Source organism: Bubalus kerabau, chromosome 10, assembly GCF_029407905.1.
Source record: "Bubalus kerabau isolate K-KA32 ecotype Philippines breed swamp buffalo chromosome 10, PCC_UOA_SB_1v2, whole genome shotgun sequence".
Classification (NCBI taxonomy): Eukaryota; Metazoa; Chordata; class Mammalia; order Artiodactyla; family Bovidae; genus Bubalus; species Bubalus kerabau.
Window position 1 is genome coordinate 24,058,838 of NC_073633.1, and position 26,465 is coordinate 24,085,302.

The 26,465-nt window shown below is 40.8% G+C and overlaps 1 protein-coding gene across 7 annotated transcripts in view; it reads left to right on the top strand.

The window, feature by feature from the left end:
* Window positions 1-1,075: 1,075 nt before the first annotated feature.
* The window catches only part of NEO1 (neogenin 1), a 238,422-nt gene continuing 213,032 nt past the window's right edge, over window positions 1,076-26,465 (top strand). For 5 of the 7 annotated variants that reach the window (XM_055536930.1, XM_055536928.1, XM_055536929.1 and 2 more), the window contains exon 1: window positions 1,603-2,001. In XM_055536930.1, the coding sequence (XP_055392905.1) occupies window positions 1,875-2,001 (127 nt within the window). In that variant the 5' untranslated portion in view covers window positions 1,603-1,874. Of the gene's footprint in view, window positions 1,209-1,601; window positions 2,002-26,465 lie in introns of those variants that run through there. The other 2 variants (XM_055536927.1, XM_055536932.1) reach the window with 2 other exon arrangements.

Genomic DNA, 26,465 nt, shown 5'->3' on the forward strand with positions numbered 1-26,465 from the left:
TATTAAAGGTTAATTAAGCAAATAGTTGGGAAGTAATTGGGAAGTAATGTATTTCTAATTTAACAGGTCAATCAGGAGTATTTAGGAAATATTTTTCCTGGTTAACAAGTCTAACCAAAACAAAAAGATATTTAGATTGTTTCCCTAGTGGAAAACAATAAGCCTGTGTTTGCTCTTTTAAGAGTCAATTGTTTCGAAGGGTTTCTGATTCCACTGTTTTGATGATTTGAGAGGTTTTACGAGGATTCTGAGCTTATCCCTCCCAATGTTACCACAAACCTCACACCGCTTTCTGTCACTTCAGAATAAAAGAAAATAACTGAAGAAAGTAATTACGAGATGGCACAGAGGGCTACGGAAGTCAGAGAACTAGCCATCTACCTGTGGAAAGCAATACATTTTGATTACTGAGTATACAGTATACAGAATAATTGTTAACTCATATTAACGATCAAACATGACTCTCCAAGTGCATAACCACACAACATTGTTTTTTCTCAAAGTATTTTCCATGGGTGCAACCTGTACGATTTTCGGTATTCTCAGCAGCCGTGTAAGGACAAACTGCTTTCTCCTAAGTTTGGGTGGCCTGGTTCTACCTCACGATTACTAAGTGGTTTACAATCACAACGCTCCAGCTCCCGGTTCACCAGCGAAGAGATGTGATTTCCTGGTACGAAAACGCGAGGTGGCTCGCAAAGGCAGGGGTAAAAGGTCTCAGTTACAGCCCGCGGATCGGCCCAAAGCGGGTCATGGGGTTCCGCCCAAGCCCCCGCACCGACTGGTGGAGCGGACACCGGCACCTTTGTTTGCGCTCCGCTTCCCTGGACCCCGGCCGAGAGCCGCGGGTGGGGGCGCGGGCCCCGCGGACCTGGCACTGTCCCGGGGAAGCTCGCAGCGAGGGCGGCCCGGCCGGGAAGCTGGAGGTCAGCGGCGGCGCGGTGGGCCCCCTCCCACGGGAGCCGCGCCAGGTCCCAGCAAGAGCCGGGCGGGATCGCTATTGTTTTTGGCTGGGACATAAATCCCCGCGCCGACCCTCTGCGCACCCAGGTTTCCTCCCGGAGGCCATTTGGTTTCCTCTGAGGCCCTATATAGAGGCCCCGGGCCCAGGCTGAAAGAGGTGCGCACCCGCTCCGGCCTCCCGGACAAGCCCGGGCTCGGAGCGCCTCTCATCCTCTGGTCTCCGCAGCCAGAGGCGTCTAAGGGAGGTGAGGCGGGCGGCGAGGAGAGAAGGGGTGTGTTTCTCCCGGGTGCGAGGAGGCCAGGAGGAGGAGGAGGAGGATCCGCTTCTCCGGGGTTTCCCTGACGCCAGCAGCAGCTCTCGGCGCGCGCTCCCCGCGCCCGTCCGCGGCTCCGGGGAGAAGGGGGAGGGGAATGGGTCCGTCGCCGCGGCCGCGAGGCGGCAGCCGGGATTGCAGCGGGGGCGGGCCGCGCGCGGAGCCGAGAGGGTACGGACGAGGGAGACGCGCGCCTGCGCGTGCGCGGGGGTGCGCGCCCGGGGTCCCCGCCCCCCACCCCCGCCGCCCGCGGTCTCCGCCCCCCTCGCGCTAGTGTGTGTGGAGCCGGAGTCGGCGGCGGGTGGCGGCGCCTGGAACCTAGAGACGGACCCAGCCCCCCCGCCCCCCAGCCCCGGAATGTACTGACTCCCCCCTCTCCGCTCTCCTCCCCTCTCCGCCTCCCTGCAGGAGGGAGGCGCCCCCGAGTCTCCCCTCCCGCGAGAGGGGCCGCGCGGGCCGGGCCGGGTCGGGCTGGAGCAGCGGCGGCGGCCGCCGCGGGAGCCAAGCCTGCAGCGAGGGACCGGCTGAGGCGCGCGGGAGGGAAGGAGGCGAGGGCTCCGCGGTGCTGCCGCCGCCGCTGCCGCTTGCCGGGAAGAGATGGCGGCGGAGCCGGGAGCCTGGCGACTCCTCAGCACTTCCTTCTGGCTCTGCTGCCTGCTGCTGCTCGGGCGCCGGGCGCCAGGCGTCGCGGCCGCCAGGAGCGGCTCCCCGCCGCAGTCCTCAGGTAAGCGGCGGCCGCGGGGCGCCGACCCGGGAGGCTTGGGGTGGGGGCGGGGGCGCGGTACCGGCACCGGCGGCGGCTGCGGTGTTTTTGTTTAGGATCCAGGAGGAAACGTGCAGGAACTTCTCTGTCTCGTCTCGGGTTGCGGAGGAGAAAGGGGATCGCGCAGGGTGGAGAGTGAAGTGGGCAGGCTGGGGCGCCGCCAGGAGAGGGGCGGCGGTGGGGGCGCATCGGGGGCTCCTGGGTTTAGTTGTGCGCTTTGTACCCGGAGGCAGGTTCACCCCTCGCCTCCCTCCCCTCCCCCAAGGCTCATCCCACTTGTAAGAGTGGGACATTCTTGTGCTCACACAAGCACCAGTAGAGGCCACTACACACCTCATTAAATAAACAATCGTATGGCCAATTCATTAATTTCAGGAAAGGGGTGGCGGCCTGAACTCTGCATTCCCTGGCCAGGGATTTCCCAGCTGAAGTCCCAGGGACGCGCTGGTTGATCTCCAGGGACTCCTCGTGCGGGATTTGTAGCCCCGAGGCAGCGGAAGAGCGAGGGTGTCCGAGGGACACGACTGACCCCCCGTAACTGGTGGTGTTGACTTAACGATGAGAGCGCCTTGGAGAACAGTTCCAAGTGATTATATCTCTTAGTGTTTCCGTTATGAAAATACCTCGTCTTTCCTGGGGATTACAACAATATTTATAGCCTGTTATCAGGCTGTTAACCTAGGGAATTGTGTAAGTATCGGATGTTAAGTACTTGCACGTTGTTTTCAAGTGGCAATATTTAAATATATTTATCCACAAAAGCTATTTTCAGGCTTTGTAGATCATAGATTATTGAAATCACCTGCATTTCTATTTATTTAAGGGGACCAATGAACAAAACGCCAAACCTGCCCGTAAGGACCTTACTGTATAATTGAGGAGCGGGGCACACTCACCAGAAGGGCAAATTAGCATGCATGTAATCTGTTTCAATTGTTTGACCAAGGCGGTGTATCATAAAACTGGACAACTTTCACCTAGTTGCATGAGATCTGAAATTTTCATATTTGAAAGTCATTTTATCAGGCACAGTGGCAGCTTCTTTATATTTAAAATCACACTGCAATGTAGCTTGTCTGATAAAAGCTTTCTTTTTTGATTTCCTCAGAGTATATGTAGCACATAGGTTTTACCAGTGTTAAAAAGTTTTAAACCCAAAGTACTATCAAATCAGCTACATAAACAATAGGTTTTTAGTATCAAGCTTACACTTGTACATTCAACCTGGAATACACATGTTGGTCCTGAAATGTAAGTACCTGATCCACCCCTTTCTATTCTTGTGGATAAGCAAGAAAAATATAGCTATCATAGAAGACTTATTTAATTTTACATGTAAAATTTTATATATAGTTCATCATGTTTGTGGTAGGTAATTGGTGGAGTTTCTGTTTAAAATTTTGTCAGTAATTTTGTAAGTAAAGTGCTAGTAATTTTAGATTAATAAAAACAAGAAGTCTCTTAGGAAGTCATGACAACTATTTCACCATTAATTCATTTGATGGACTTTTATTTTGTGCTGATAAGAGGTGAGAAGCATGACTGAAACGTGCACTTTGCCTTCATGGGGTTTGCAGTCCTGTGTAGGAAAGACAGCCATTTAAATACTAATTATATAGTAATTAAGTTGTTCTGATAAGCACTACTGAGAAGACTAGGCTTATGAGAAAGCTTAGACTGCAGGGACCTAACCTAGACTGGGTGTCAGCATGTCAGCAGCGAGATCTGAGTAGGAGCAGAGGTGAGGTGATGCACAGATAATTAGTGGTATAGTTGGGTCTAAAGTGTGAATCTTCTGATTCTCTGCAGAGTGCTTTCCACAATCCATCCAGCCTCACTGCAAAAGGAAAAGGAGTAACTGCAGCTAGGAAGGGTTGGTCAGTTCATTCGCAGGCTGCAAAGACATTAAGGGAATTGAAAAGGGAGTCAGCAGTGACTGAACAAGCTGTTTGAGTAAATCATATGTCTTTTGTCAGTGGCTTAAATTTTTTATTTCCGTTAAGGGGTAGACTTAGACACCTTTCTGTAGGGGACTATAGCAAACAGGTGGTGGGATATGGAGATACTTGGTAGTAAAAGAACAATAGAGTGTGGGGCCGCAGTATAAATGGGGTGTTTTTCCAACATTGAGTAGACAAGAGGAGGTAGAGGAAAGAGGGGAGGACTGGTGAGAGAAAAGGGTCAGCAGTAGAAGAGGGTTGGAAGTGATTAGGTACACCATCTTCGGGAAGGAAGGAGAAGCAGATTACTGAAAAGATACGCAGGGACCAAGAGAAAGAGGACAGGACAGAGCTGCCTGTGCAGTGCGAGTCTTCGCTGACTAGAGTGATGAGGAATGGTGCACATGTGGAATTAGGGTGCCAGCATGGAGACTGGTCGGAAAACAATGTGAGAGCTCATTTGAAATCTGAAGTTCCAGTTTCAAGAGACTCGATCAGCTGCCTACACTTTCAGTGGCAACTTTTTGTATCCCAAGAGCAGAATTAGTGAGAAGTTTTAATCCAGTATTGATTACTTCTGAGTTACATGAAACGTAGAAATTGTTTTTTTAAAGCTTTTATTAAAATAGTCAAATATTCAATTTTCTGATCAAATTGCAGAAGAATATTTGATAAAATGTCATAATGATGCTGAGGCTAGCCTTGACGTAGACTTCAGAGGTGTACTATAGAGGCCATGTAGCTATACTTCTCATTTAAGGAAAGACTCCTCTTGTTAACATCCTGCGTAGGTGACTGTCAGCCTGAGTCATTAATTTGGTGATGTGATTCATTACCTCACAAGGTAGTCTGTTGCCGTTTCAAATAACTTCTGTTAGTTATTTAAACTAACAGAGCATAAACTTTGTTTTATGCAGTACATTTAACTTTAATTTTCACCCTCCCCATCTTTCTTGAATTTTTTTCTCTTTTCTTGCCTTTTTTTGGTGTCACCCTATCTCTTGATTTATCTCGTACTCCTGTAATCAATTCTTCATTTGTTTCAGGTTTTTCTTTCATCCTCTCATTAAATATTGGTGTCTAAGTTAAAGTTTGCTTTATGCAGTACATTTAACTTTAATTTTCACCCTCCCCACCCTTCTTGAATTTTTTTCTCTTCTGTTGCCGTTTTTTCGGTGTCACCCTATCTCTTGATTCGTCTGGTACTCCTGTAATCAGTTCTTCGTTTGTTTTCAGGTTTTTCTTTCATCTTCTCATTACATATTGGTGTCTAAGTTTGATCTTATTCTGTACATTTTACTTGTCTTCAGTTGCTAATTTAAGCTAATGACTCTCCTGGTCCCCTCTTCATGTATCACTCTCTAGCTTCACTGAAGAGGTACCGTATGTTACACAAGACCAAAGGTAAATTTATCTTTGCTCCTCTTCTCTCATCCCCTCTCCCCAGACAGTAACAAACCAATTTCTGGTCTGGGACTCTTACACTGATTGATTGATTACATGGACCTGTCTTCCTTTGTTACCTGTCTTGGACATCACTGTTCATTACTCAACCAAGTTGAGATTTAGAAGTCACCCTGGACTCTTTCCCCTCCCTCTTTCCCCTAGCCAGTCTGTGTGTGCGTTCTCAGTCGTATCTGACTCTTTGCCAGCCCATGGACTGTGGCCCGCCAGGCTCCTCTGTCTATGGAATTCTCCAGGCAAGATGGCCCCGCCAGGCTCCTCTGTCTATGGAATTCTCCAGGCAAGATGGGTTGCTGGAGTGGGTTGCCATTTCCTCCTCCAGGGGATCTTCCCAACCCAGGGACTGAACACTAGTCTCCTGTGTCTCTTGCATTGGCAGGCGGATTCTTTACCACTGTGCCCTGGGAAGCAACCCCAACTATAGCCAATGGTTCTTGATTTTTACCTCCTAAATATTTCTTGAATCATCACCACCTCACTGAGAGTAACAACAGTGGCTCTGTAATGAATCTCTTTACCTCCACAGTTAGCCTCTAGAAATCTGTCGTCCTGCCCAAATGAGCTTTCTTATATGGTTTTCTGAGCATGCCACTCTGCTACTTATAATCTCATAGTAGTGTTCCATAGCTTGCATGTTAAAGTATAAACTTCTTGGCATGGAAATGGTGAGGCATTTGTGTCTTTTACCACAGGCTCCCACACTCCCAGTTTAAAGCCTCATTTCTTCTAACGTGTACCTGTGGTCCACCTCTCCAGGTTAACTTCAGGTCTCCAGGCCTTTGTTCATGCTGTTCTTTCTTCCTGGTAATGCCACTTCCCATCTTATCTACTTTTGAAACTCATACTCATTTGTTCAGTGAATTTTTCTCTACTCTCCTGTACCCCCAAAGAGACTTAGAGTCACTCTCTGTGTCCCCATAGCTCTTTGAGTCCTTTTCATGTAGTGTTACTTATTTCTTATCTTCTCTACTAGTCTGAACCTCTTGAGGGTTTGGATTTTTCTTACCTGGTATAAAACAAGCATCTGGCACAGAATTGATTACCATTAATTGTTTATTTATTGAATACTGAATCTCTTATTTTTTTTAATTCCTGGGCCTTATAGCACAAATCTGATTCCTTTATATGATGGTCCTTCACATGTCTGATGACAAAAATTTTGTGTGTGGGTATGTGTTGCTTTCTCTTTCTTCTTTCTAAATTAATCATCCTAATTCCTTCAACCACTCTTCATATTACTTAGTTTTTCACCTTTTGTGAGTTTGATCATCTTTTTCTGGATATGCTGCAGTTTTAGTATTTAGTAGTTTACTCATCTTTGGAAAGATCAGTGATCATACTAATTGATCTGTAAACAGAGGCTAATGCCCTGCTTTGCCTGCGTAATAGAATGAAGGATAAAAGAGTTTGTAGATTTGCAGGGTGAGTGCTCAAAGGAGATTAGAAATGTGACTGCTTTTAGTAAACCATATGAAAATTAATATGTGAATGGTGAAAAAAGACTTACCATATAGAGGCTGAGAATTTGAACATGACTCATCTGTTGGGGGCTATAGGCAGGCAAGAATAATACCTTGCTTATCTGAGTTGTCAGAAGAATACAGTGTCTTGATAAAATTGCTGATAAACTGCTAAGTACAGTGTCTGTGTAGAAAGAATGGTTTTAATGCTTTTTATGAACTTAAAAACGTAGTATAATTCTATTAAATTTTTTGAAAGTGTAGTTTTTTTTCCAGCATTGATAATTGTTGGTTTCTTTATTACTTCTTGCTAATATAAAATATAGGGATAATATTAATCTCATTATGTGGAAGCTCTTTTTATCTATTTAGTAGTCTTTCTTGCCAGACCCTTCATTTTTTTTTACTGACTTGTGTGTGATTGGGAGATGTTTACCAGGCAATTGATGGTGTTTTGGCTTCTGGGTAAAATTACATCAACAGTAAGAAAGTAGTCAGGGGAAATGACTATAGTTAAGATCTTATCGATCAGAGAGCTAATGAGGTGAGAAAAAAATCTTATGTTTATGACTTTTTCAAAATTGACTTTTGTCATGGGACACAAGCAGTGAAAGATGATATTAAAATATAGCCCCAATTTTGGGATTTGTTCAGAATCAAATGAGTTTTTTAACTAAAAATTTTTGGAAATAGAGACAAAACATTTCATATAGACCCCCTGGTATAATTTTGGTATTTTTCTTTCTAGTCACTATCTATATGGCACATAATTTTTATGTTGTAATAGTGGTATATGTACAACCTTTTATGTACATTATGCCATTTTTCTTTGTTGCCACACTATCTTTAAATCAATTAAAAATTTTAAAAATGCTTAAATACATGTTCGTTTGAAGGAAATGAAAAAGTACCTAAAGTAAATCTTCCACCAACAAATTCCTTTTTTTTTAACCCATAAATAACCACTTCTAATACTTTTCCTTCTGTATTTATATATGTGTATGGTTTTATTTTTTACACATAAGCAAGATCATGCTGCTGCTAAGTCGCTTCAGTCGTGTCCAACTCTGTGCGACCCCATAGACGGTAGCCCACCAGGCTCCCCCGTCCCTGGGATTCTCCAGGCAAGAACACTGGAGTGGGTTGCCATTTCCTTCTCCAATGCATGAAAGTGAAAAGTGAAAGTGAAGTCACTCAGTTGTGTCCGACTCCCAGCAACCCCATGGACTGCAGCCCACCAGGCTCCTCCGTCCATGGGATTTTCCAGGCAAGAGTACCGGAGTGGGGTGCCATTGCCCACTCCAGTACATGCTACTTACTGTTTTTCAATTTGTTCTTGGTTAACAGTGTGATGGCAATCTCTTCATGCCACTACCTACAGATTTTCCTATAATATTTAAAATGCCTGTATAATATTCCAGTGAATCAGTTCAATATTAGTAGTGGCCAATAAAAGTACTATTTATTGAGTACTCACTGAGCTGTAAGTGCTGTGCCGTGCTCTAATACATGTGTTAAATCCAGTATACAACCCGGTGAGGAAGATTGTAATATCTCGCCATTCTGTAGTTGAGGTAACTGAGTCTGAAATATTAAGTGAATTGTCATAGGCCTCACAGCTCTCATGTGGAAAAGTTGGCATCCAGATCCAGTTCTTTACAGGTCCAAAGACTGATCAGTATACTGATCTTTAGTGTACTGCATACTGCTGCTCATGATTATTCTCCTTTTATGGATGTTGATGTTGTTTTCAGTATTTTGCTCTAATAGAAAATGCTGTAATGAACATATAGTCTTTCCCTCTATATTTTGGATTCCCTCATGTGGGATTATTGGTGAAAAGGTAATTTTTGTGTGTATGTGGGAATCAGGGTTCCATTACTCTTTCAGAGTAATGAGATCATTAAGAATAATATCATTGACCTGTACTTTTATGATTCTTCAAGACATTTTCATCTTTAATTGTGAACTTAAGGCCAATATTTTAAAATGCAGGTCCCATAGCTTCTCTGTTTCGACTCAAAACTGAAGAGATTAATTACTTAATTAATAAGTAATTTCAAAGGTCACTTCTATCTCCCAAGTTTCTATAACTCTGAAGTCTATAAAATTAAGTGGTAGGTTTATCTCAGCTAAATGACTTCTGTTCCGTTCATGTGTTTGAACACTGATCAGTTCTGTTCTTTGATTCAAGAATTACCTTTTGTCATTCTTGAAAGCCCAAGTTACTGTACATCTTTTTTTCCCCCTAATGTGAAGTTGGATATGATTGGGAGAATCTTTTAAGTTGCCTGTTAATGGTCATATATGATTTTACTTCATGTGTGTGAAGATAGCTTTAGGGCTGATTTCAAGAAATAAAGTTTCAGTGTTAAGCAATTGTAACATGTTTTAAGTTGCAGTATTACTTGAAATATTAGATAATTTTAGGCTTATAAGGGATGTAAACTAAACTGGCAAGGTTACTGATGTAGCTGGAAAGAGCAGATTTTGATTCTCCCTTTGACTTGCTTATGTAAAGAAAGGGGAGAGAGAGAGGTAGTGGTTTTTATGTTTTATTTCACTAAAATCAGTACTTGAGTTCTTTTTAAGGAGTTACCAGTTGGACAGTTGGAGATGCACATTGTGTCTTTGCTTTTCCTATTAAAAAGAACCATGAGAAACAACCTCTTTTTTTGAAAAAAACATTTTATTGAAGTATAGTTGATTTACAATGCTGTTATTAAAAAGTGATTCATTTATATATATATATACTTTTTCATATTCTTTTCCATTATAGTTTATTATAGGATATTGAATACAAATCCCTGTGCTATATAGTAGGACCTGTTCATCCATTTTATGTATGATATGATAAGTCACTTCAGTCGTGCCCAACTCTGTGTGACCCCATAGACGGCAGCCCACCAGGCTCCTCTGTCCCTGGGATTCTCCAGGCAAGAATACTGGAGTGGGTTGCCATTTCCTTCTCCAATGCATGGCATGCATGCGAGCTAAGTCGCTTCAGTCATGTCCGACTCTGTGAGACCCTATGGACAGCAGCCCACCAGGCTCCTCTGTCCACGGGATTCTCCAGGCAAGAATACTGGAGTGGGTTGCCATTTCCTATGTATAGTAGCTTGTTAATCCCCAACTCCTAATTTATCCTTCCCCATCCCCTTACCCCTTTGATAACAACCATAGTTTGTTTTCTATGTCTGTCAGTCTGTTTTTGTTTTGTAAATAGTTTCATTTGTGTCATATTTAAATTCTGCATGTAAGTGATATATATGCTGTTTGTCTTTCTGATTGACTACACTTAGTATGATAATCTCTAGGTCCATCCATGTTGTTGCTGCGTCATTCGTGTCTGACTCTGTGCGAGCCCATAGATGGCAGCCCACCAGACTCCGCCGTCCCTGGGATTCTCCAGGCAAGAACACTGGAGCGGGTTGCCATTGCCTTCTCCACCTGTTGTTGCAAATGACATTAAAAAATAACTTCCTTTAAACTCGTTTTATGGCAGGAATTTTTCAATTTAATTTTGTAGTCAGTTGGATAGTTGTTGTATAGCCAAAACTAAAAATCGAGGTAGTTTTGACTAGTTGCAAACATGTTATCTTGGAGGTATAATTATGCCAAAGCCATGCACTGTGGAGTTACTAAGATTCATTGGACATGTTTTCTATCCTTAGGAAACCTTGGTCTAATAGCGGAGATAATAACTTAATTTGGAGAGAGAAGGTATAATTACTGCTGTAGGTGGAAAAACAAATTCTGGAATTATTGTGTTACTATTAATCAAAATAACACTACTGCTTTTCTCATAGTTTTGGTTCTATGTGTTTAGAGTAGTCCCAACTTAGTTTTAACAAGTCAGTAGACTAGAATGCTCAAAGGGAGTTATTTTTCATGTCCTCTGAGTGAAATGATTGCTGGAATGTTTGAATACATGAGAATGCTAATAATGGAACCATCTAGGGGTACAGCTACTTCCATGTCTTCGGGAAATCCGGAGATTGATCGTACAGGTTTTCAGGATTTATTTATTACTGGTCAGTAATAGCCAATAAAGCTTATAGAGGAGCCCTAAGCAGAGTGAATTTTTAAAATGATAACCACATGGAAGCTGAATACAGAATATTTGTTTTTCAGCTGCAAAGTGAGTAAAAAAATTACCAAGATATATCTTTATATTAAGGTCTAATTAAGATGATAACACTATCTTATACAAATTCAGGGAATAGAATAACAAATTACAAGTTTTATTCATAATTTTTTATTCGTAGCATGACTTTTCATGTAAAAACTAAAATTTGAGGATCTTTTTGGTTAATTCTTGAAAGCTTTTGGTTTGAAGGGTGTTGTTAGTTGTTTCAAAGTTACACAGTGTTGTATATCCAGGAGATTGTGTGTATTGTGGTGATTAGTGAAGTGAAAGTGAAAGTCGCTCAGTGTCTGACTCTAGGCCAGAATACTGGAATGGGTAGCCTTTCCCTTCTCCAGGAGATCTTCCCAACCCAGGGATTGAGCCCAGGTCTCCCGTACTGCAGGTGGATTGTTTACCAGCTGAACCTCAAGGGAAGGCCTGTTTATTAATAACACCCCAACTACACAGAAGTCAACTGTCTTGAACCCTCACTTCCAAAACACAGCTGAAGACTAGAGGATAAAAGAAATAATCAAAATCTGTATATCAAAGTAAATAAGTTTCTCAGAGTCCCTGAAGTCTTTGTTTAGAGCCTGTTTATCTTTAATTCACATGTAGTTCTAACAAACTATGTTATCTGATTTCTGAGTCCATGGTTGATCAGAACTGGTTGGAAGACTTATTTTGGAAATGACCTTTAACAACAGCAATTGGTCACCTTTGTAACGAAGAAGATGTAAAATAAGTATAAGAACACAAAGATCTTCTCTTAAACAGAAGTGGTTGTCTCAGCCAGGCTGAGGAGTTTCTTTTCTTTTCCATCACTGCTAATGGATATTTCCTGCCCTTGACCATTTCTTTTGCCCCTCATTCTATAGATACAGTCACTGTCTGGGAAGAAATATCTTCCCTCAGAAATCTCTGGAGTCCCATCTCATTTCAGAGTATTAACATGAGTCCATGTCGGCTCTTGAGGTGGGAGAAAAGGAAATGTGAATAGAAAGGGAGGTGAGGTGACAGGGCAGGGTTCCTTCTCTGCTAGTCCCTGCCCCTCAAGCCGTAGAATTTCTCTTTTAGCAACATTTTAAACCCTGATGGCTCAAATATTTATATGAATTTAAATTTGGGGAGTGACATTAATTGTTGATTTGATTTTAAGAAAATAAAAAATATTTTAAAAATTTCAAACAATATGTAAAATACAGTGAGATCATACATTTCAACCCACTCCCCAGAGATAATCACTTTTAATAGTTATGGACTTCTGTTTTATGTATACAATTAAATCTTTAAATTATATAATATATACATATACAAGTGGGATTGTGCTGTGCGTTCTGTTTTCCAGCTTGTTCTGGGACATCTTTCCATTGTGAGTACATATAATTTATCACAGCTATTTTGATAGTCACATGGTATTTTATAGATGTATCATAATTTATTTAACCAGTTCCATTTAATGTTCTCAAATTATTTATTGCAATCATATGCAGTGAACCCACTTTAACAAATGTCTTTGTGCACATGTCCGAATATACTATAGAACAAGTTTGTAAATGCTGGAATTATAGGATAAAACTGCGTGTGTTAAAATATTTGCTAGTTATTTCCAAGTTCTTCAAAATGCTGATTTTTCTCTATCAACAGCCTGTTTATCCACACACTTGCCAAAATAATATTTTCAGACCTCAGGCTTTGTCAGTCTGATAGATGAATAAAGTATATTTCTTTAAATTTTATATTTTAAAATGATTAATGGAGTTGAGCATCTTTCAGATTTTTATTAATGGTTTATATTATTTCTGAGAATTGTCTGTCTTTTGTTCATATTCCTTTAGTTAGTTAAAGTCGCTCAGTCGTGTCTGACTCTTCGTGACCCCATGGACTGTGTAGCCCACCAGGCTCCTCCATCCATGGGATTCTCCAGGCAAGAATACTGGAGTGGGTTGCCATTTCTTTCTCCATGGGATCTTCCCAACTTAGGGATCAAACCCAGGTCTCCCGCATTGCAGGCAGATGCTTTAACCTCTGAGCCACCTATCCTTTCTCAAATTGATGGTTCATTTATAAATATAAATTAGATAATATACTTAAGAATAGGAACAATTTAAAACTACTGTCAAAACTCCCATGGCTACTTGTGGTTTTTCACAGAATGAGAAGCATACAGAGTAGTTGAGTCAAGTCTGCTTACCTGGCTTCTGCTAGCCACTGCTAATATTTGCTTGATGTGGATTCAAAACTTTCAAACAGTTCTATTTTGAAGGAAAAAAATCTTAATCATTGATTTGAGTGAAAAATAGGAGTTGAAACATGATATTACCTCTTTTAAGACAGGATGACTACTTTTAGTTTAGAATAAGTTCAGTTAATCAAATATTTGAAGGCTGGTTTGTCTCAAGATACCAAGGTGGTTTAAAGTGGAAAATGGATTAAGGATGCAACAGGAAAGACAAGGGACAGGATCTGATTTCCATTTTTGAATACCCTGAGACGGAGATGCCAGCATAACGTCTCTGTAAAGGTATTACAGAATTGGGAGGTCTGGCTAGAAATGTAGATTCAAGAATTGTCTAATAGAGGTGATACTTCAAGCCATGGTGGTGGTGGTTTAGTTGCTAAGTGGTGTCAAACTCTTGCGACCTCACGTACTGTAGCCTGCCAGGCTCCTCTGTCCATGGGCTTCTCTAGGCAAGAATACTGGAATGGGCTGCCATTTCCTTCTCCAGGGGATCTTCCTAACTCAGGGATCAAACCTGGGTCTCCTGCATTGCAGGCAGGTTCTTTACCCACTGAGCTACAGAAACTAGATCATTTCCCTGAGGAAGGAAGAAGAAAACCTAGGGCAAAGACTTCAAAGTGTAGCCTTCATTGGGTGTCCAAAGGAAGGAAGTAGTGCTGTGTCTGTAGAACAAGGTTAGTACCTAGAATCAGAGCTATGCAAAATAATAAAATTCATTTAGCTCCTGGATATCTTATTTAGAAACATTTGTGTGAATAAATGGGATAGTGATAAAGTAATCTTTGTTATTTTTCCTTACCTCTATGTGCATGTCGTGGCCCTAGGTTAGAGTGCTAGGCAGGGAGAGGGGAGGCTTACAAAGAATTCTGAGCAATTCTTTACTATAAATAACATATGTAATAACTTACCACTCTACTGTACTGACGTAGGCAGTAAATGAGTTGTGTGTTCATGCTTAGAACAGAACCTGGTTTATCTTAACTACTCATTAAACATAAACTCTTGTTTTTTATTATTTTTATAAACTGAATGGAGAGGCTAGCTAAAGATACTTGAAAATTAGATAAAATTTATATAATTTGGTTTATATTATCTGATGACTATGTATTGCTAGATTGTTAAATGAGTGAATTTATGTAGGGAAGGATAAGAATTTGTTTCATTTGGAGTATCTGGTTAATAAGTTTCTTGGAGGAGGTAAGACTTGAGCTGGTTTTGAAGGCATGAGTAAGCTTTTTATATGGGCAGGCTCTTCTGGCAAGGAGAGTATAAGGAAGAGCAGTATGAGTTGAGGCAGAATGTTCTTGATCAGTAAACTGTTTCTTGAAAAAGCTCACTTCTGTTACTCTGAAGTTTATCATTTGTTATGAAACAGAGATTTATTTATTTGTTATAAACGGTGATTATTAGATGATGAAATCATAGGCCAGATAATCTTTTAAAGATTCTGATGCTAGAAAGGAGGCTGGAGGTAGTGCTTGTTCCAGTTTTTAATGCCTGAAAATCGACCTTATCATGACATATTTGTTTCATAAAATCTGCTAGGCATTGTGAGTATCTTTTCTGAAACATTTGATTTCTCTGGATTTTATTCAAAACTCCAGAAATAAGCTTCAGGATGATGTGTATTGGGAAGTACTGAGGAATTAAATTTTTGCTACTTTATGAAGAGATCCTATTGATGGGTGGGGTTGTGTTCCCTCCCTGCTATTTGACCTGAGGCCCAACTGTGGTGGAGTTAATGAACATAATGAGATGGACCTCCTTCAAAAGGTCCAAGCACGCATTGCTGCACTCTGTGCCCCCAGCCCTGCAGCAGGCCCTTGCCTCCACCAGAGACTCCTGGACACTCACGGGCAAGTCTGGATCAGTCTCTTGTGGGGTCACTGCTCCTTTATCCTGGGTCCTGGTGCACACAAAGTTTTGTTTGTGCCCTCCAAGAGTCTGTTTCCCCAGTCCTGTGTAAGTTCTGGTGGCTCTATGGTGGGGTTAATGGCAACCTCCTCCCAGAGGGCTTATGCCATACCTAGGTCTACTGCATCCAGAGCCCTTACCCCTGCAGCAGTCCACTGCTGACCCGTACCCCACAGGAGACACTCAAACACAGCTCTGTCTCAGTCTCTGTGGGGTCTCTGGGTTCTGGTGCACCCAAGGTTTGTTTGAGCCCTCTGAGCATCTCTGGCAGGTATGGGGTTTGATTCTAAATGCGATTTCACGATTTTGCCCCTCCTACCCTCTTGCTGGGGTTTCTCCTTTGCCCTTTGACTTGGGGTATCTCCTCAAAGTCACTCCAGTGCGGTTATCTTCATTAACTCCACCATAGTTTGGCCTCAGGTCAAATAACAGGGTGGGAACACAGCCCCACCCATCAACAAAAAGTTGGATTAAAGATTTACTGAGCATAGCCGTGCCCATCAGAACAAGATCCAGTTCCCCTTCAGTCAGTCTCTCCCATAAGGAAGCTTTCATAAGCCTCTTATCCATTTCCATCAGAGGGCAGACAGAATGAAAATCACAATCACAGAAAACTAACCGATCTGATCACATGGACCACAGCCTTGTCTCACTCAGTGAAACTACGAGCCAGGCGATGTAGGACCACCCAAGACGGATGGGTCATGGTAGAGAGTTCTGACAAAACGTGGTCCACTGGAGAAGGGAATGGCAAACCACTTCACTATTCTTGCCTTGAGAATGCCATGAACAGTATGAAAAGGCAAAAAGATAGGACACTGAAGGATGAATTCCCCAGGTCAGTAGGTGCCCAATATGCTACTGGAGATCAGTGGAGAAATAACTCCAGAAAGAATGAAGAGACGGAACCAAAGCAAAAACAACACCCAGTTGTGGATGTGACTGGTGATGGAAGTAAAGTTCGATGCTGTAAAGAGCAATATTGCATAGGAACCTGGAATGTTAGGTCCATGAATCAAGGCAAATTGGAAGTGGTCAAACAGGAGATGGCAAGAATGAACATTGACATTTTAGGAATCAGTGAACTAAAATGGACTGGTGTGTGTGAATTTAACTCAGATGACCATGATTAATCTACTACTGTGGGCAAGAATCCCTGAGAAGAAATGGAATAGCCATCATAGTCAACAAAAGAGTCTGAAAGGCAGTACTTAGATGCAATCTCAAAAACGACAGAATGATCTCTGTTTGTTTCCAAGGCAAACCATTCAATATCACAGTAATCCAAGTCTATGTCCTGATCAGTAATGCTGAAGAAGCTGAAGTTGAATGGTTCTATGAAGACCTACAGGCCTTTTAGAACTAACACCTAAAAAAGATGTCTTTTTAAACATTGTAGGGGACTGGAGTGCAAAAGTAGGAAGTCAAGAAATACATGGAGTAATAGGCAAATTGGGCCTTGGAGTACAGAATGAAGCAGGGCAAAGGCTAATAGAGTTTTGTCAAGAGAACACACTGGTCATAGCAAACACCCTCTTCCAACAACACAAGAGAAGACTCTACACATGGACATCACCAGATGGTCAGTACTGAAATCAGATTGATTATATTCTTTGCAGCCAAAGATGGAGAAGCTCTATACAGTCAGCAAAAACAAGACCAGGAGCTGACTGGCTCAGATCATGGACTCCTTACTGCCAAATTAAGACTTAAATTGAAGAAAGAGGGAATACCACTAGACCATTTAGGTATGATGTAAATCAAATCTCTTATGATTATGCAGTGGAAGTGACAAATAGATTCAAGGGATTAGATCTGATAGACAGAGTGCCTGAAGAACGATGGATGGAGGTTCGTGACATTGTACAGGAGGCAGTGATCAAGAACATCCCCAAGAAAAAGAAATGCAAAAAGGCACAGTGGTTGTCTGAGGAGGCCTTACAAATAGCTGTGAAAAGAAGAGAAGCAAAAGGCAAAGGAGAAAAGGAAAGATACACCCATTTGAATGCAGAGTTCCAAAGAATAGCAAAGAGAGATAAGAAAGCCTTCCTCAGTGATCAGTACAAAGAAATAGAGGAAAGCAATGGATTAGGAAAGACTAGAGATCTCTTGAAGAAAATTAGAAATACCAAGGGAACATTTCATGCAAAGATGGGCACAATAAAGGACCGAAGTGGAATGGACCTGACAGAAGCAGAAGATATTCAGAAGTGGCAAGAATAAACAGAAGAACTATACAAAAAAGATCTTCATGACCCAGATAAGCACAGTGGTGTGGTCACTCACGTAGAGCCAGACATCCTGGAATGCGAAGTCAAGTGGGCCTTAGGAAGCATCACTATGAACAAAGCTAGTGGAGGTGATGGAATTCCAGTTGAGCTGTTTCAAATTCTAAAAGATGATGCTGTGAAAGTGCTGCACTAAATATGCCAGCATACTTGGAACACTCATCAGTGGCCACAGGACCAGAAAAGTTCAGTTTTCATTCCAATCCCAAAGAAAGGCAATGCCAAAGAATGCTCAAGCTACTGCACAATTGCACTCATCTCACACGCTAGCAAAGTAATGTTCAAAATTCTCCAAGCCAGGTTTCAACAGTACATGAACCATGAACTTCCAGATGTTCAAGCTGGATTTAGAGATGGCGGAGGAACCAGAGATCAAATTGTCAACATCTGTTGGGTCATTGAAAAACCAAGAGAGTTCCAGAAAAACTTTATTCACTATGCCAAAGCTTTTGACTGTGTGGATTACAACAAACTGAAAAATTCTGAAAGAGATGGGTATACCAGACCACCTTACCTGCCTTCCAAGAAATCTGTATGCAGGTCAAGAAGCAACAGTTAGAACTAGACATGGAACAACAGACTGGTTCCAAATCAGGAAAGGAGTACGTCAAGGCTGTATATTGTCACCCTGCTTATTTAACTTATATGCAGAGTACATCACGAGAAGTGCTGGGCTGGATGAAGCACAAGCTGGAATCAAGATTGCCAGGAGAAATATCGATAACCTCAGATATGCAGATGACATCACCCTTATGGCAGAAAGTGAAGAACTAAAGAGCCTCTTGATGAAAGGGAAAGAGGAGAGTAGAAAAATTGGCTTAAAACTCAATATTCAGAAAACAAAGATCATGGCATCTGGTCCCATCACTTCATGGCAAATAATTGGGGAGACAGTGGAAACAGTGACAGACTTTATTTTTTGGGCTCCAAAATGACTGCAGATGGTGACTGCAGGCATGAAATTAAAAGACTCTTGCTCCTTGGAAGAAAAGTTATGACTAACCTAGACAGCATATTTAAAAAAAAACACATTAGTTTGCCAACAAAGTTCATCTAGTCAAAGCTATGGTTTTTCCAGTAGTCACGTATTGATGTGAGAGTTGGACTATAAAGAAAGCTGAGCATCAAAGAATTGATGCTTTTGAACTGTTGTGTTGAAGACTCTTGAGAGTTCCTTGCACTGCAAGGAGATCCAACCAGTCCATTCTAAAGGAAATCCGTCCTGAATATTCTTTGGCAGGACTTATGCTGAAGTGAAACTCTAATACTTTGGCTACCTGATGCAGAGAACTGACTCATTTGAAAAGACCCTGATGCTGGGAAGGATTGAAGGCTGGAGGAGAAGGGGATGACAGAGGATGAGATGGTTGGATGGCATCACCGACTTAATGGACATGAATTTGAGTAAACTCTGGGAGTTGGTGATGGAGAGGGAAGCCTGGCGTGCTGCAGTCCAGGGGGTCGCAAAGAGTTGGACATGCCTGAGTGACTGAACTGAACTGAAGAGATCCTTATTTTTAAAAAAAATTTGTGGAAGCTTTGTGGAATAGTACTTCTTCAGAGTAGGTGTATTTATGTAAGAGATTTTGCAGTGTCAGAATCAGTCTTATCTATCAGCCATTAAAATTTGTGGGTACAAAAAATCAGATAATGCGGTAATGACTCGATAACGTAGTTCCACTTTAAGAGTGTTTTAAATTTGCCTCTGCATATGCATAATATTTTGGCCTTTGATATAAAGTTCTCATGTTAGTCTTTTTCTTCAGAATTCACTGGACAGCCCCTTGGCTGCTCCAGTTCAATATTGTATATAATAGTAATGTCTACTAGGTACCCTCATACCCTCATCTTTTTAAAAAACCTTTGTATACTTGTAGAATTGTGTGTGAACTTTGAGATTTAGAAATTTCACCAGAATATGATTAGATGGAAGTTTATTCATTAATTTTTTTTCCTTTTTAGAAAGTAGGTACATGGAGTTGCATTTTGGTTAGGCATTAGATTTAAATTCAGCCGGTAATACGAAGACTGCATATTATTATTTTCCCATTTAACATTCCTTAGGAAGCCCTACATTGTGCTTAGTCGCTCAGTCGTGTCTGACTCTTGTGACACCATAGATTGTAGCCTGGCAGGCTCCTCTGTCCATGGGATTCTTTAGGCAAGAATACTGGAGTGGGTTGCCATTTCTTTCTCCAGGGGGAGCCCTACTTTGGAGGCTGATATTTCATCTCTCAAGTTGGGCTTAGATAGCTTCTCTTCTTAGCATTGAAACAAAATTTTTTTGTTGTTGATCACTAAATAAAGAGGAAGATTTGCCTTGTTCGAAACCATTTTTTAAACTCTAGAATTAAAAGTGTAATGAGATGTTCATACTAAGAGCAGCACACTGGAGCTGTGCTCAAGTAGGAGAACAAGTTCGTATCTCATGCTGCATGCTTATGTGGAATGGCAGGTAGAAGGGCTTGTTCTGTTTAAAGTATTTCCTCTTCTTCATGTATGGTTGAACTCATTTAACTTAAAATGTGTGTAGTTTTTATTGTTCTGAACACGTTTATCTTTCTCAAGGTAGGAAAATTTCTTCTGTTACTCTACTACCTATACTCTGTTAACTCTTTCTGGAATTCCAGATAGGTATATTTGCTCTTTCTCTTTTCTCTATGATGCTTTATTTCTCTTTGTTTGGTGTGTTAATTTTTGCTTTATGGTTTTGAGACTGTGTTAGTAGATACATACAGATTTAGATTGTTATCTTTCTGGTGATTAAAGTCTACTTTTTCTGATATTAATATAGTAGTATCAGCTGTCTTTTGATTAGTGTTGAAGAATTTTCACCCTTTTATTTTCAGCCTGTTTTGTAGTCTTATATTTATGTTTTATATGTAGTAAATTGTTAGGTTTTCTTTTTTATTTACACTGACAGTTTTTGCCTTTTTTCTAGGGCTCTTAGTCTATCTACATGTAATGTAATGGCTGATATACTTGGCTTTAAATCTCCCATTTATTTATTTTTTTTTTTTTTTTCTTTGTCTGTTCTGTGTTCTCTTTTCTCTTTTTTTTTTCTTCCTTCTTTTTGGTTGCAGTTTTTTCTTTTAGTTTACCAGTTGTATATTCTTTTACTCTTCATCTTATGCTTCTTAAATATACCCTTGACTCATTACTTTTACCATTTATTGGGTAATACAAGGCCTTTCGGAGAGGGCAGTGGCACCCCACTCCAGTACTCTTGCCTGGAAAATCCCATGGATGGAGGAGCCTGGTAGGCTGCAGTCCATGGGGTCACTAAGAGTGGGACACGGCTGAGCGACTTCACTTTCACTTTCCACTTTCATGCATTGGAGAAGGAAATGGCAACCCACTCCAGTGTTCTTGCCTGGAGAATCCCAGGGACGGGGAGCCTGGTGGGCTGCCGTCTATGGGGTCACACAGAGTCAGACACGACTGAAGCGACTTAGCAGCAGCAGCAGCACAAGGCCTTTAGAGCACCTATTTTTCCTTTTCTTTTAATTTTTATGTTGCCATTGTTACATATTTTAGTTATGTTTATATTTGATATCCACAAGACATTATTCTTTTACGTCATTACTGGTTTAGATTTACTCATGTTGTTTTTATTTATTAGTTGCTCTTTCTTTCTCTGAGCTTCTGTCTGGAATTATTTCCTTCTGCCTGGAGAATATTCTTTAGTGTTTAGGTCTGCTGGACATGAATTCATCCAGCTTTTGTCTGTTTGAAAACCTTTGTTTCATGTTCAGCTTTAATTTTTTTTTGGTGGGGGATGGTGGATGTAGAATTCTATGTGGACGGTTTTTTCTTTCAGCCCTTTAAGAATGTCATTTCACTGTGTACTGAACTCTATTTCTGATGAGAAATCAGCCGTAAGTCTTATTTTTCCTCTTGTGGAGAATGTGCTTCCTTCCTTCTTCGCCCCTTTGGCTGCCAGTTTTAAAATTTGCTTTCTATCTATGACTTTCAGAAATCTGACTGCGATGAGCCTTGTCAGTTTCTTTGTATTTTTCATCCTTTCAGAGTTTCTTGTATCTGTGGAATGATTACTCTAATCACTTCTATAAAGTTCTTGGCCATTATCTCTTCAATATTTCTTCCCCACTGTAGTCTAGTCTAGTTTGGCTTTTTTGAATCCTCATCATTCTGATGGGTTCAGAATAACTATGGTTTTTGTAGCTGGTCTGTCCTATTTTGGCTGTTGGGTAAGAGCAAGTCTCTTATGACTTTCTACATTCTAACCAGAGACAATTCTCTATTTATTGATTTTTTAATTTCATTTATTGCATTTTTCAAATCTAGACTATTTTGTCTTATAGTTTCTAGGGCCCTGCTGAAATTCTCCATGTTTTATCGTTATTCCTTTAATCCATCCTGTCACATGTGTTCCCAAGAGGATTTGCTTTTGTATTTGTTATTTCTTCTGGTTTAGGGATTTTTGTGTGTTTTTATGTGCCTGTTTATTGTGATTGAGTGTCAGGGATTGTGTATGAAAAATCTGAATGCTACTGTCTTCTCCCAGAAAGGATGTACCTTTGCTTCTCTTCTGGTATGTGGTTATATGAAGTCACTAACAATCTCAGATCACTGTAATCCATTCAGGGATTGAGATGATTTAAAATTGGGCTTCAGAATTTATGAGCTGAAATATTTTGGGTTTACCTTTATTTCTTGTATGTGGCCCTTTGAGGTCCTAATTGACAGTTTAAGGAGTTGACCCTCCTCCTTGGCAGTCCCTCACTCCAGTTTTTATCCCCTCAGAGCTTACATCTGTCAAAAGCTTCACTCATCTTCTCAGTCTCTTCAGCAGTGGTGGCCTTTAGAATCCACAGATACCTCTAGGTAAAAAAAATACAGCGTCAAATACCAGATTTATTTATTTGGATTTTCTCGTTTTCTGGATCTTGGTCCCATAATTCCTAATGACCTTGATTGCCCTCACACAGATCTTTTGTATTTTGTCTAGCTTTTTATTTCTTTTCAGTGGAAGAGTTGATACGAATCATCTACTTTGTCATTCCTGGAAGCTGGAGTCTTGCAATACCTGTTTCATCATCATTCTTATTAGTGTTCTATGAGAAAATTTCACACTTGTCTCATTTTTCATCATGTGCAGTTTGCATTTATTGCCCCTGTTGTATTTTGCTTCAGTTGATAGAACAATTACTTCTTTAGTTCCTAGGTCTCGACAAGTTGCTCAGTCGTGTCCGACTCTTTGCGACCCTCTGGACTGTAGCCCTGCCAGGCTCCTCTGTCTGTGAGATTTTCCAGGCAAGAGTACTGGAGTGGGTGTCTGTGTCTGCTCAGTATTGCTGGTTGATATGGACTTTTTAAAACTTCTATGGGCTTATGTTCTAATGCTTCAGGTCTAGATGAAAGAAGAGAAAATTTCAGTAATTTTATGTTGCTAGATCATTGGTTTGGTGGTTTGCAGGGATTAAGGGCAAGGTATAGTTAGTCTGTTGTGAAATCGGGAGATTTATTGCTACTGTGTTTGTTTTCAGTGCTGGAATTAAAAAATTTGCAATTTAAATGCTGGCAGTTGGTTGTGGAGATAGCAGTAGCAGCCTCTTCTCTTTCTACGCCTTGTCTCAAAACTTTGTTTGGCACATGATCTGCAGTGTGAGTGCTTTGCCAAATGCTTTGCCAGGCTTCTTTTTGGAGGCAACCCTAGGCCCACATATGGTTGGCACTCTTCTGTGATTTTCACTGGGCTACAGATTTTTCTCCCAGGTGTTTTTAAAAAATGTAATCCTTTGATTATTTCAGTGTATATCCGTGGTGGAGTGTTGGGTAGGCATTGATTACATTTATGAGCCCAGTTTTGCCATCTTGAACTGATAATCTACACTGTGTGTTTTCTCTTTTCCAGTTGGTTTAGTTTGGTGTCTGACGCAATTAAAAAAGGATAGTTCGTATTATTTTCTTTTTACTTTTACGTACATATAGATTATAATGAAATTTCTGAATGACTCTAATAGACCAATTAACTCTTGCCTGATAGGAACGCTTATGCATGCATGGTAAGTTGCTTTAGTTGTGTCCGACTCTTTGCGACTGTCTGGACTCTTGCCTGCCAGGCTCCTTTGTCCCTGGGATTCTTCAGGCAAGAATACTGGAGTCGGTTGCCCTGTCCTCCTGCAGGCGATCTTCCCGACTCAGGGATGGAACCTGTGCCTATTACCTCTTCTTCATTGGCGGGTGGGTTCTTTACCACCTAGCACCACCTGGGAAGCCCAGGAACTCTTGAATGGAGTATTTTTTTATTCCACAGACATTTTTTCGAATGTTGAGTATATTTCCAGGGCTGTGCTAGGTTTTGGGATTATAGATTTGAGCAAGTCTCTCGATCCTGTGTATCTATTCTTGAGGTTGAAAGACTTTTCTTTGGGAGGATGAAACCAACAGTGTTCTTAAAATGTTGATTTTTTTTTTTTTTTTTACCTATTGTTAATTATCATGTGTATAAAATATTGATAATAGTTCTTTATGTAGAAAATATTCCAGTTAAAGCCTTATTTATAATTTTGGTTGTGTTACTCATTTTCCCCCATATATAGTAAATTTCAGTTTGTTGTCAACCAGGTGACCATATCAAATAATAAGGGTTCATGTTTTACATATGATTGCATATGTATTATGAAAAGTAGAATGGCATGACTTCTTTTTTTAATAAGGAATTCACAGTTCAGTAAGATGGGTAGGACATGAAACAGAAAAGTAGAAGTATTATATATTCATTATACAACCTTTTACTTACAGAAAGAAAAATTAGGAATCTGCTTTAGCCTTAAATCGAGAGTTTGCCAGTCTGAGAATCATTCTTTGAAAATGGTTTGAATGATTAGGCATAGTAGCAGGAATTAGGAAAGTAGATAGCTGAGGCCACAGGGTGGATTGGAAAAGAACATGGCCCGCTTCATTATGCTGTTTCAGAAGAACAAGGTTTTATCTGTCACAGACATAAAATACACTGTAAGGAAAGTCGGCCGTCTTCACTTTATATCTGCTAAGAATGGTACAATTTAGGAGGCGCTGTTTAAATGGAGTCTTCCTGAGTAATGTTTTGTTATGATGTAAGTTGTTTTCCTCATATATTGTTCTTAGGTTAAATACATTATTTTATGTATGTTATGTTATGGACTTGATACGACAAAGTATACTTGATGCCAGATCTTCCGTTTTTAATGCAGTGGCTTTCACACTTAAGTGTTACAACATCTGGAAGTAGTGGTGTGCTTTGTGAGATATTGTGGAGTATTAATACCTTTAATTACATGAAACAAATGAAGTATTATTCTACAAACTGTAAATATGACATGTAAGTGCAGTTCAGGAGTTCAGTTGAAGAAATATTTTCTAAAATAAAATTTATGTTATATATTTATTTATTTTTGGCTGTGCTGGGTCTTCATTGCTGTGTGAGAGCTTTCTCTAGTTGCAGCAAGCCAGGGCTGCTCTCTAGCTGTGCACAGGCTTCTCGCTGTGGTGGCCTCTGTTGGTGTGGAGCACAGGCTTTGGCGCTCATGGGCTTCTGTAGTCGTAGCACGTAGGTTCAGAAGTCACTGCACACAGGCCTGTTTGCGGTGTGGCTTGTGAAATCTTCCTGGATTAGGTATTGAACCCCCTGCACTGACAGGTAGATTCTCAATCACTGGACCACCGGGGAAGCCTTGAGGAAATGTTTAATGAATATTTGTTGTGCACGGTAACACAGGATAATTTCATGATGAAAATGAATTATGGAAGAGGTAGAAAAAAGCAGAAGTAAGATTCTTCCATGCCTCCCCAGTGACATCAGTGGTTTACAGTATCTTTTAAGATTAGTTGAGGTCTTCATAGGGGCTGGTTGCTTTAGCCAAGGACAGCATGCTTACGTAATTTTTGAAGTATAGTCTCTATTTTTCACAGCATTATTGTACACATACTAACATAGAATCTGTACCCCAGAGTCCTGGAAATCTGCATTTTGAGAAACAGCAAGGTTTCTTATTCAAAAGCTTGAGAAATATTTTCTAAGTGTTGACTGAAAGTCTTATGTATATAAACTTGAAAAATTCTTTCTCCAAAACAGTGAATTTCAGACTGATTCATTCAGTAAACCTTTATTGAGTACATGCTGTATGCTAAACTTTATGTTGGAAGTGTTGAGGGTGATTCAGACTTACACCTTGCTTTAGTCAAGTTCACTTTAATGGGAATGAGATAGGAAAGGTGATCTGTGCATGGCCTAACTTTAAAGAATTTGAAATTCCACTAAAAGGTATTTAAATGACCATTATAATACATGCAACAAAAAAGCCCACAGTGTGTATCTGTGTGCGGTGGTGCTGGTGTTGCCTCACAATTAGGCTGTGTGATAGTCTGCACAGTCTACACTGATTTCTTGAATTAGGATGATGGAAGTGGAGAAGTGTTTATGGAGTAGGAAGACATTTAGGTGATAAAATAGATCTTGGTGGTAGGTTGGACTTTGTGATGAGAAATACGTCGAAGATGACTCCTACGGTTCTTTAGGATTTGTATAGTAGGATGGATGGTGTTACCTTTTGAGGGGAAAGAAGTAAGTTTATGGGGAACAAGAAGAACCTGAGTTTAATTTTGGACATAATGAATTTTATATGCCTTAGAGTTATCCAGGGGGGCAGTTTGTTACTGTCCAGAGTGCAGTGAAAGATGTGGACTGTAGGTTTGCGAATCATCTGTTTAGAGTATGGTCAAGTGAAGAGGGTGGGCTGTTAGAGGGCAGAGAAGTGAGTGGAGAAGTAGGAGGAAAACCAGGAGAGGCTTGTATCAGAGACATCAAGAAAGGAGCATCAGACTTGCTGACAGATTAAGTATGGTGAGACACGAAGGATGTCTTTTGCATTAGGCTACCCATGAGTCATTGGTGACGTTACCTAAGAGTTTTAAGTGGAATTTGAAAGCACGTTGAGGGACAAGTGGGAAGGGAGAAAACGAAGACTGAAAAGTTCCAGAAAT